At 36.0% G+C, this 12,628-nt stretch overlaps 1 protein-coding gene across 3 annotated transcripts in view; it reads left to right on the top strand.

The window, feature by feature from the left end:
- KCNH8 (potassium voltage-gated channel subfamily H member 8) overlaps positions 1-12,628 on the top strand; it is a 380,763-nt gene that overhangs the window by 130,837 nt on the left and 237,298 nt on the right. For all 3 annotated transcript variants that reach the window (XM_005545676.4, XM_074033725.1, XM_074033726.1), the window contains one exon: positions 7,241-7,372. In XM_005545676.4, coding sequence (XP_005545733.2) covers positions 7,241-7,372 — 132 coding nt within the window. The remainder of the gene's footprint in view (positions 1-7,240; positions 7,373-12,628) is intronic.

Raw genomic sequence — 12,628 nt, 5'->3', positions numbered from 1 at the left:
TTGAGAGTGAAATTATTTTTATTATAAAGAGACTTTACTGCACTTTTTTCACTTAAAATAGGATATATTTTAGAGCATATGTGTAATCATGTCCTATAGTATGTGTAGAACGGAGAATTAAATAGACTCCAAACTCAATGTTTAAAACATTGTCCATAGAAGAGGATCATCCCCAGAATATTACATTAATAGTAAGGCAAAATTAGAAAATCAAACTCAGACTTGTGTTTAAATTCCAGTTCTTCACAGGACTATTTTGTGACCTAAAGAAAATGCTAAACATCTCAGTCTCCATAATTGTAAAATATAGCTCAGTGCAGTAAAATGTTGATCAGGTTGATTAGTGGGAAATTTAGATATAATACATGCAAGACGTGTTGCACAATGTTAGCACATAATACACTGTTCACAGAATACAGCAACCACCAGGTCCTTGCTGTGTGTGTTGTTTTCAGGGCCTCTTTATCTCCATTTCTCATTGGACTGTACTCAGTTTTTCCATTTCCTACTATAAAACTATTGCTGCTGAATCTGTGTTTAACTGTACATGGAAACTCCTTTCAATTGTAGGTAAGAATTATCTGTGTTTACCATGAGAACCAATTTGGTTTTCTTAAAGCAAGTATTAGTTCTACTGGTCAATAACCCCAGTTAATTTGTTGAGCAAGGATGTTGGACATATTGACTAAATCATGTCTTGGGGATATTTTTGTACCTGGAGTTTCCAGGCTCCTCTTGCTCCTAATTATTAGAGATTTCTGAGCGGTGGCTATACATACACCTGGGAAATGAATAAAGTACTTTTGTTTAAGGAGAAAGGTAACTTGGATCAAAATGAAAAGAGGATTAAAAGCTTGGCGCGTGGCCGGGCGCGGTGGCTCAAGGCTGTAATCCCAACACTTTGGGAGGCCGAGACGGGCGGATCACGAGGTCAGGAGATCGAGACCATCCTGGCTAACCCGGTGAAACCCCGTCTCTACTAAAAAATACAAAAAAACTAGCCAGGCGAGGTGGCAGGCGCCTGTAGTCCCAGCTACTCGGGAGGCTGAGGCAGGAGAATGGCGTAAACCCGGGAGGCGGAGCTTGCAGTGAGCTGAGATCCGGCCACTGCACTCCAGCCTGGGCGACAGAGCGAGACGTTTAACTCTGTTAGGCATAACTTGATTTCTTTTCCCTCCCCTCCCCTCCCCTCCCCTCCCCTCCCCTCCCCTCCCCTCCCTCTCTGTCAGATATTCAGACTCAACATAGCACTCTTCTCAAAAGTTTGAAATGGAAGTATCCATTGAACTTGTTTTTCAAATTATCAATATATAAAAAATTATTCCCCAGGAATATGACCTCATCATTCTTATTACTCCAGTCTTGAACTCTTTACATCTCTACCTCAAATCACTGGAGTTGACAGAATCCCACTATATATTTCTTCATGCTTATTCTAGGAAACTTGAAAATAAAGATGCTGAGAAGAAAAGGAAATTAAACCATAATTCACAGTTCACCATTGTAGATTTTATGTGTATTCTGCCAGTCTTTTTTCAACTCAATATTGTATGTGCATTCTACCCATCTTTTCTTTAACACAAAAAGAAATTTAAAACCCATTGTGTTTTTCATTAAACATTGAAATGAAGGGGGTCCTTAGCCACCGCCCAGTTCAGGGAGCTCTCCAGCTGTCTCAGTTCATCTCCTGTCTACCCCCACGCTGCCCTCCACTGTTACATAAGGGGTCAGGGCACCGGTGCCATTTACTTTGGCTCACTAGTATCCTAGGGCATTTGGAGGAGGGGTATTGACTCAACATAAATTCAGTGAGGGCTGAGCAAAGACTTACAGCCTATGTGGACTGCACTGTAAATAGATGGTCCCTGGAAGAAATGTTCACTGCAGATAAGGTGAAGCTTTTACTTCATATTTTCTAAAGAACATTACTTTCATCTCTTAGTGTAGTACAAACATCAGGAAGAGCTGGTGAGGATGCTGTAGAGACTTATCTGCCAAGCAGCTTTGTGTATTCCAGGGAACATTCCCCTCCTTTTTAACATGACACCTTTTTTTAGTTTACCTCTTTGCACTGTCCATCACATTCCCGTATTTTTGATTCCCTTGAAATACACTTTCCATATTGATTAGAGTCTGGAATGTGTGCTGATTTGAGCATAGTGAAAAGCTGTCAGGTGTTTTTAATCAGGATCCTGTATTTTCAAAGGTTGTTGGCAGTAGCATGGGAGGAAGACTAGAGGCAGAAAGAGTACTTTGGAAAAGTGGGCAGGAGATGACTGAAAACAGAACAAAACAGTAGTAAATATGTTAAGGAGGAGGGGCAACTTGGAGCTTTCTGGTAGATTCAGTTAGGACTGAATTACTGCCCCACTCTTTCTGCTGAAGAAATGAGTGTCCATTCACCCAGCCACAATTCATAGCAGCCTTGTTTACTCAACTGCAGCTCTTCCCCACTCCCACCCCAATATGTATATGTATATATGTGTGTGTATATATATGTGTATATATGTATATATATTTATATATGTGTATATATTTTATATATTTATGTGTGTGCATATATATATAAATACATATATGTATTTTCTCTGGACTAATTTCTAAAAACTGGCAAGCCTGTTATTTTATCATTAAGTAACACTGAGACAATGGTTGTAGAGAATAAGATTCATTAGACTTTATGTGAACTAGGAGGAATGCCTGAAAATGTTTAGGTCACATAACACTGATGCTCTTAACCCTTGGGATATTATATTGTTACTATAATTTCAAAAAATAAAGATGTTATGTATTTATCATTAAAAATTTATTCAAAATCCTGCTTGATATTAGAAACAAGAGAACATCAAATATGTCCATAGCTCACTTTGACCTATTGTGTTATATTGAGCAATGCAGTTATTTCCCATCATGACAGCGTAGTCACTAAAGAGAATGGGACCACTCACAACTCAATTTTCCTTATACCTGCTTGTATTAAGTTACTAGGTTATTAAGTTACTAAACCATGAACCCATACTGGAAACATTATTATTAGTTAGCTATTATGAGTTTTTATCTGTGGACAAGAATATTTTAGTGGTGTCTGGAAAGCATATGAGTTCTCTAATACTTATAAATATTAGCAAAATTAGTACAGCCACTATGAAGAAAAGTATGGAATGGTCCTCAAAAACCCACAGATAAAACTTCCATGTAATCCAGCAATTCCATTACCAGGTATATATCCAAAAGAAAGGAAATCAATATATGAAAGATATCTGCACTCCTGTGTTTATTGCAGCTCTACTCACAATAGCCAAGTTATGGAATCAACCCGAGGGCCCATCAAGGGATGGATAGATAAAGTGTGGTATATATACATAATGGAATATTATTTGGCCATAAAAAAGAATGAATTTCTGTCATTTGCAGAAACATTGATGGAACTGGAGGCCCTTATGTTGAGTGACAGAAGCCAAGCACAGAAAGACAAATATTGCATGTTCTCATTCATATTTGAGAGCTAAAAAAGTGGATCTTATGAAGACAGAGAGTAGATTGTTGGTTACCCTAGACTAGGAAGGGGAGGCAGGGGGATGAAGGGAAAAATATCTATAAAGATATTTATTACCCCTGAACTGTACATTTAAAAATGGTAAATATGGGCTGCACATGGTGGCTTATGCCTGTAATTCAAGCGCTTTGAGAGGCCAAGGTGGGAGGATCCCTTGAGGCCCGGAGTTTAAGACCAGCCTGGGAAACATAGTGAGACCCCCATCTCTACAAAAAAATTTAAAACTAGCCAGGCATGGTGGTTCACGTCTGTAGTCCTAGCTACTTGGGAGGTGGCAGGATTGTTTGACTCTAAAGTAGGCTGTGATCATGCCACTGCACTCCTACCTGTGTGACAGAGTAAGATTTTCTCTTAAAAAACAAGAAGGCACAGGTGGTAAACTATATATGTATGTTTTACCTCAATAAAAAGAAATGAACAACAAAAATATTAGCAAGTCAAGTTATCCTGCATCCTTGTTTCCCAATGAAGAAAAAGAAAATACCAAAATAGAGACAAGGGGCATTCCACCAGATATGAGCTTTTGTGTAAAACTATTCAATTCCAAAAGTAGATTTTCCCATATAAGGTAAAAACCTTGTTTTCTCTCCATGATTGTATTTATCCATAGAAATTAAAGGTGTCATTAACCTAAATCCTATCAGAGTCTCATCTGTGTTGGCACTCTCCAACTCACATGGTAATTACTACTGCTATATAAAGAAGGAGTTGAAATTTTCATGAAATGTTTGCCCTCTAACTCTGCTCTTATAAATTGTTTACATCTCTGAATTTGAGGCTGAGGGACTTGCAGCCTCTCACCTTAACCCTAAGAGAGATTTGCTGAACTGGGCTTGAATTGCTCTTGACTGAGAGAGTTGATCATTGTTGTGCCCACAGGTAAGAGAGGAAGAGCCAGATCCTGGAGAATAGCCTTGAATTATTGCATTCATAAGAGGTAGAAGGTGTCATTAGAAATCCAGGGTGGAGTACTTGCTTGAAAGATTTAGGAAAGCAGAGAAGCAGAGGATAAGAGAGCATGCTAAGTATAAAAGGTCTTGCATTGAACATGAGTGGGAGAAGGAAGGAACGAAGGAAGGAAGGGAGGAAGGAAGGAAGGAAGGAAGGACGGAGGGAGGGAGGAAGGAAGGAAGGAAGGAAGGAAGGAAGGAAGGAAGGAAGGAAGGAAGGAAGGAAGGAAGGAAAGGAAATAGTTTTGATGCCCTTTACACTGTTCCCTTCATAAGCTTTTTTGTCATATAGGCACTGGGAAGGTAGACATCAGTCTAGTTCATGTAAAATCATTCCAAAGCTTGAATTTAGAAAGATCTGAATTAATGAAGTTTTATTGAATTTATAAAATGTCAGTGATCACATCACTGTAAGTTAAAAGACAAATCTCAAAGTAAGCTTTCAGTTCTTCTAGAATATAATGTGAAATGATGGCTGTGCCTCAAAGGCTGATCAGTGAATATTGCCATATCAACAGCTATTTCCTTGGCTTTCACCTCATGCTGTGGTTTTGGCTCTCTCCAAAATACTTTGGTGCACCTATGCAAAGGCTCTTTGGAGACAGTAATGATACTTGTCTGAGTACACAGATAAAATATTCTCAGGAAAATTAATAGCCTTGGTTATGATTTGGTGATGTTCTTGCAAGAAAGAGGTGCAATTGAGAGAGAGGTGCTTTAAAATTTCAACCACAATGTCAGATTCATACCATTCTTTGTATCCCCACTATTACTTTCTCTAAGATCTGATTATTAGTTTAGCCCGATGGCCTTTTTGTTTCTATCATAGCTACAACATTGAAAAAGGCTCCCAACCTGAAATGGTGACCACAGATAAAATTTCAATTAAGAACCATTCTGGGATGATGAGGATAGCAGTGTTTGGCTATGGGTATGGCTTATTTTTGAGGCTTCTCCATGAATCACAAACATTTGAGTTGATTTATTGTCTCAGCATTTTTGGGGTCACTGTATACACTACTGGAGTGAAGGATGTGAGAATGTTACAATGAAAGGAACCAAGTTCCAGATGGGTTAATTGACTTCCCTATCGTTTCATGGCTAGTGTTAGAACCGTGGTTAGATCCCAGGTCTTCTAGAGCCTGGTGATCAGCTATTGAAATGATATTGCCATGGCATAGACACTGGGGCAGATGAATGAAATGGGATACCATAAAGGAAAAAAAAAAAGGAGGAAATCATGACTCTGAAACTATTGGGAGAATACAGAGGAGCAAGCATATTTTATTATATTCCATGTGTAACTTATGAGAGCAGCACATCATACATAATCCAACCATTCTTTTAAACAAATACAACAGCAGCTACAATAAAATAGACTTTTATATCAGATGGCTCCTAAATATAAATTAATGGCTTCACCTGGTGTTTAACTGCAGAAAAGAATGATAGATCCCAAGGCTGGATGAATACATCAGTTGTGCAATCACAGGATTGAAGTCTTTTTCCCCTCATGAAAAGAAGATGAAGGAAAATTATTTATAAATAGATTAATAGTTTAGTTTTTAAGCAACAACAACTTTATCATCATTTTCAAATATTCCTGTCCAAAATGCCTTTCAGTAGGAAACATAGTGCAAGATTTTTTTACATATTTCTAAAATACATATTTTAAAATATATTTAAAAATTGAAAATACAAGCTTTAGGCAATACCATTTGGCTACTATATTTTGAACTTGAATCTTAATGATATTTCTCATGGTTTTTTGCTCAAAAATTGAATTGAATTTGATTATTTCTTCTTCAAATATTTTTTGAAATGTAACATACTTACTGAAAAATACATGTAAGCACTTAATAATTGAACGCTCCTATATAAACAACATAAAAATCATGTAACAAAACTTGACCAGCATCCTACAACTCCCAGACCTGAATGCCTTTCTAATCACAAGTTCCCTAAAGTGACCATTAACCTGACTTTTAACATCATAAATTAGTTCTGCCTGTTTTTGTACTTAATGTAAACACATTCTTATTGCATTCTACTCATTTGTGTTTAGGTATTTTACTCAACATTATATTAGTGATACTCGTCCATTTGGTTTCAAATGATTGTAAGTCACTCATTCACGCTGATGTATAATGTAGTATTGTGAGATTAAATTTTAATACTACCTGTGTTTAAAGTAGATGTATTAATTTGCAACCAGCCAGCAATGTATGATAGTTTAAGTGGCTATGCATGCTCCCCCAAACTTGGTATTTTTCATCTTTTTTATTTTAGCATTCTGTTGTACAAGCTTTGATTTTTAAATTGACTATATAAACCTCTGGCAAACTCATACCAAACAAAGGTCTTTATTGAAGAAAACTGTGTGCTGGGGGTGGAAAGGGGCAATCTCTCATAAAGTGGAATGCTTCAACATCAACAAGTCCAAAGAAGAAATGCAATTTGAATAATGTAAGCAGAAATGTCTCAGCACAGACAAGTGTTTTTGTTTAAAATACTTCTTTATTTTCAGAAAAAGCATTTCCTTTGGAATGAAGAGAGATGCATATAGGATAGAAATTTATGGAATCTGAAAACTGACATTTTTAAGATGGAGGGAGTTGTGGGATTGAAGAAAACACTAAGGGCTTTATTTTTATTAATGATTGTGATTTCCATAGAAATAACACAAGGCAATGGTTGATTTGTATTTTTTGTTTTTTTGTTTTTACTGTTGCAGGGTCTCCATTTTGGTGCCTACTGGATATTGTTCCCATAAAGAATGAAAAAGGAGATGTAGTACTTTTTCTGGCCTCATTCAAAGATATAACAGATACAAAAGTGAAGATTACTCCAGAAGATAAAAAAGAAGGTTTGTACTGTTTTCAGAAAACATTAACAGATGGAGTAACATTTTGAAATTGTTTACTTAAAAACTCTTGGAGAAAAAAATGCATTTTTAATAACAGCAACTGATAAATATTCGTAACTGTTAGCGGTCAGTATTTGGTGCATATTCCAAAATCATAGAGACTCACATGCATTTACATTCTATCATCTTTATAATAAAGACTCACTTGGCAGGAACTAAAAGTCCATATTCCTATGTTAATAGGATGAGGATGAGAAAACAGTTTATCACAATATAAGGATTAACACCACTTCATTGTATTAGTCAAAAATTAATGGATGGGATAAGTAACGTTAGGAGGATGTGATTAAAAATACATCTCTCCATTTCCTCTAGATTGCTGTAGCTCAAACTTAGATGTGCCAAGTGTAGTTATGTACAAAGGTAAGAACTCTAGCTTAGTGGTTGTTAGAACAGAATGTTGCAAACAAATGTGAATCCTGTACCTTATCGTATATACAAATATAATACTTTGTTTTAAGACATAAACAAGCTTTTCAGTTATCTTTAAAGGAGTCTAAGAATTTGTGTTGTTTACCTTGTATCTTCTGATTATAATTTATTTAGAAATTCTTTGGATTTTATATAAGCTGACATAAGTTAACACTGAAACCTGCTGATATTATTTGTTTTAAACAACAGTAGGATTCTAGTCACCAGAGAAAAAGCAATTATCCTTTGTGGATTTCCTATGTAGTAAGTTCTTTTTTAGAATCAGCTACTTGACATTTCAACAGCTATGTCTTTTTAAGAATGGACTCTTTTATTCCAGTTCTTTTTAAAAATGTGTGTGATTGTTTTCAATACATTATGTCTCTTGAAATGACAACCCAAATGAACAGATATCATAGTTTGGTGCTCTCACTTCTAGCATTTGAAAGCCTTGCAAATGCATGTCTGTTTTGCTGTATATTGGCATGACTAAATTCTGTGGTTTATTTTACATATGCAAGGGAAGAGATCTCTTCAAGTTACTTGAATTTTAGAGCAAGTGTAGTACCTGTCCAATGTAAGTTCCACAAAGTATGGAAATTGATGTGTACAGTTTTTGCTTTTAATAGTTTCTTTGTAAGACAGAAACACAAAGGGCAAGGATTCTTTGAATAAAATTATTCAAACATATAAATATATATTGATATTATGTATATTCACAAATATGTGTGGATAAATAGAAATATAACACAATCCTTAGAAAGAAATACATGACTTTTTTTTTTTTGCTTGAAAGAAGGTAGTTTTATTAACCTTTAACTGACTTGTTTTGAATATGAGGACCATGCCTAATGGTATTATACAAATCCCTTAATTATCTTTGTCTTATGTTCCTTATGTCTCTTGATAGGGGAGAAATCCCCATCATGGTGGACTGCAATGAATAAAAGCGGTGAAGTATACTTTTTCATTTGGAGTTTGAGAGAGCTCAATAAAAATACTCATTTTTGCCATCCACGTTCTGAATCAGCTGAAAAAGAAAAATGAGAAACGAGTAGATTGGAAACCAAAATATCACCTTTATTTCTGATGACACTAATAAAGGAAAACATGAAATATCTCTACTTCCAAGTGGGCTTCCTTGTAGTGAGCTCTAGTTTTAGGCAAAGTTGCCCCTCAGTCACAAAGCTGGACTGAAGCCAAAGCAGAGCCTCTCACTGTGTAACTTAATGTCTGGAGAACCAGAGCAGAATAGTTGCTCCCTAAAGAGAGGGAAGACAAAGGGGCTCTCCTATACATGTCCATATCACCTTCCCAACTTACCGAATTATATTCTTCTTCTTTCCCTTGAAATAGCTAAGTTAAGGAGCAGAGAGAGACTAACATGCCACACTAGTAGAGCTGCTTGCACTTGAAAGATTACATCTGTCGTTTGGAAGTGAAGGACATCCATTTGAACACTGTCAACCAATAACAAACTTACCCAAAGTTCTACTTAAAAATGAGTTTTGCATTTGTATTTAAATACATACATTAAATTGTGCTCAATAACATTCTCATTTTGTTTAGGGACCATGTGCAATGTAAAGACTATCTCTTGCAAGATTTAAATAAAAAATAGCAAAACACTTTTAACATTAATTATATTATGCAAAATATGATTTAATTTTTTGAAATATTTGTTACTAAGTCCCTAGATACTTTTATCTCAACATTATCTCATATAAAAATATTACTTCTAATATATGCTGAACACTCAAGAACAGTTTTTTCTATTGCTACCTTATTATAAATGTCCCATAAAAGTATGTAGTATTTTTAGAAAGACAGAGTAACTATTGTAAGTAACCATGGTTATAAAATGATAATTTAAAAATAGCCAACAATCTGGGAGGCCAAGGCAAGAGGACTGCTTGAGACCAGAAGTTTGATAGCAGCTTGGGCAACATAGGAAGACTCTGTCTTTACCAAAAATAAAAAATAATAAAATAAAGAATAAATTAAAAATCAGCCGGGTCATGGTGGTGCACACTTGTAGTCCCAGCTATTTGGGAGATTGAGGTGGGAGAATTGCTTGAGTCCAGGAGGTGAATGCTGCAGTGACTGGTGATCACATTCCTGCACTGTAGCCTGGGTGACAGAGTGAGATCCTGTCTCAAAAAGAAAAAAGAAAAAGAAAAAGAAAAAAAATATATTTTTACCTGCACTTAATGGAGTAAAACATATTGAAATTCACCAGTTGATGGCATGTCTTGCAGGAAAGGCACACCTTAACATATGATATTTTTCAAACATCCAAATAAGTGTTTGATTATTAAAATGTCACCATGTAACTGTAGTACTATTGTGTCATAACATTAAAAAAACTAAATGAGTGCATGACATGACCCAGTGTTGCATCTTCTGCAAATGCATCACTGAAGTTCATCTAAGTTGTAGAAATAAGGTTCATGTTAATTAAATTAATTAATACTGAGGTTCATATGATGGGCTTCATTTAAGAGATATAAATGGCATGGACTTCTATTAAAAATACTTTAATTATTTATCTGTGTTTTGAGGGAGTTTATTTAAATGAGGAAGAACCTGTTTTATAGAAGAGGCTAACAAAGTGTGGGATATAATGTAGGCCTTTTGTCAATGAACAGCATTAGTAGAAGATGAGCACAAAATTCAAACTACTATTTGTATGTACAGTAGCTTTCAGCTAGTGCATCTGCTGGTGTGTGTGTGTGTGTGTGTGTGAGAGAGAGAGAGATAGAGGGAGAGGGAGAGAGAATGCGCGCGCGCCTTCAGCAGAAATCTGATAGTTGTTATCACCTTTAAAACTACCTTCCTTTTTGGCACATATTTTACTTCTATTCCAAAAATAATGTGTACACCACTTACTTCTATGTTCATGTCCAGCGTTACTTATGGAGTGAATTTAATACAAGGCCCTGTTTATGTCTTTCTGTATCAGTTAAGAAATACTTTGATATAAAATTTGGATTTATATGTCAATCAGCTTGGCAATTGAAGTTCTTTTGTTGCTGATCAGAAATCTTGGCTGGCAGTTAAATATGTCCTTTTAATAAAAAGAAAAGGAAAGAAAGAAAGAAAGAAGGAGGAAGGAAGGAAGGAAGGAAGGAAGGAAGGAAGGAAGGAAGGAAGGAAGGAAGGAAGGAAGGAAGGAAGGAAGGGAGAGGGAAGGGGAGGGGAGGAGGGAAGGGGAGGAGAGGAGAGGGAATGTCTGCTTAGTACAGTAAGCCAGGGTAGGCAAAGTCTTTTTGGACACCAGGTCTTCAATGGTGGGAAAGGATTAGGAAAAACATTCACAAGGCTGAGAACAGAGGGCCTTTGGATGGAGTGGTTCAGAGGGAATTGTTTACTTTGAGTGAAGGAAAATAGCCTCAGCAGGAGGCTTTAATTTTTTTAGTTAATTAAAATCAAATTAATTTAATTAAATTAGTTTTAAAAATTATATTTAAAATTTAATGTAAATTTAAAAGTGGATTAATAATGTATTAAGTCATTCAAAAAATATTCATTGAGCACCCACTCTGACCCCGGCATTGCATTAGCATTTGGAGATGTCAAAATGGAGACAATATGCTTGGAAACATCTTAAGCCTCAGCTTAAATCCTTTCCACTAAATTTTAGCTATTAGTCCTTCCAGATGCTGCTTACTGTCTCAGGAACTGAGTTTCTTCATCTATAAAAGGAGGTACTCATACATATCTGCTACATTTGTTATAGGTTTATAAGAGATAATATATGCAATTCGCATAGCACAGGGCATATAGAATATGCTCAATAAAAGATGTGGTCGTGGTTGTTATATTCTATAGGTTTTATAAAAATAGCTAGCTCTCATTGAGTCTCTGCTTCATGCTAACTGCTTCACATAGGTGACTTCATTTACTTCTCATAACTCTGTGAAATAAGTATTATTCCTATTCCCATTTATTGATGAATTTAAGTGACTTGACAAAATTGAGGTAGTATTTTTAAAAAAAAAAAAAAAGGTAACCTGGGATTTACAGTCATGCAGCCAAACCTCAGGGCCTACATTATGTTTTTTCTCCCTCACTTGCCCTCTGCAAAGTGCTCATAATCTTCTGGTGGACACAGATCCAGTTTTGCAATATAGTATGTTCAGTGATAGCAAGAGGTAGAGCAGAGTCAAGGAGAACTTCACAGGAGAAGTAATATTGAAGCAAATCTTGAAAGATGATTTGTGTGTGGAGTAAGACTGAAAGGAAAGAATGTTAATTTTAGGTGATGAAACAGCAAGTAGTTGACCTTTTTAAATAAGAAAAGTCATGAAGTTGAAGTTCAACCCTAAGGAGTTTAGGTGGTATGCAGATATATTTCAGAGTTAGAACAGGTTGGCCTTGACATAAGAGATGAAGGAAAAGGAGATCTTTTGGGATCCTCTTTCTGGTTTAAGGGCTGTTATGAACTGATTCATGTCACTCCCAAATTTATATGTTGAAGCCTTAACCCCCAGTTATCTCAGAATGTAACTGTATTTGGAGATGAGGCTTTTGAATAATTAAGTTAAAATGAAGTTGTTAGGGTTGCCCTAATCCATTCTGACTCTTATAAGAAGAGATTAGAACAAACAGACACCAGGGGCGTGAATGCATAGAGGGACTGCTGACAATGGAGACAGAACAGCCTTATGCAAACCAAGGAGAGTCCTCAGGAAACCAACCTGCCGAATCAACCTTAATCTTGAATCTCTAGCCTCCAGAACTGTAAGAAAATATATTTCTGTTATTTAAGCCACTCAGTTTGAG

The sequence above is a fragment of the Macaca fascicularis genome, chromosome 2 (assembly GCF_037993035.2).
Source record: "Macaca fascicularis isolate 582-1 chromosome 2, T2T-MFA8v1.1".
NCBI lineage: Eukaryota > Metazoa > Chordata > Mammalia > Primates > Cercopithecidae > Macaca > Macaca fascicularis.
The sequence above is the reverse complement of the archived record's forward strand: the minus strand, read 5'-3'. Positions and strand labels throughout refer to the sequence as shown.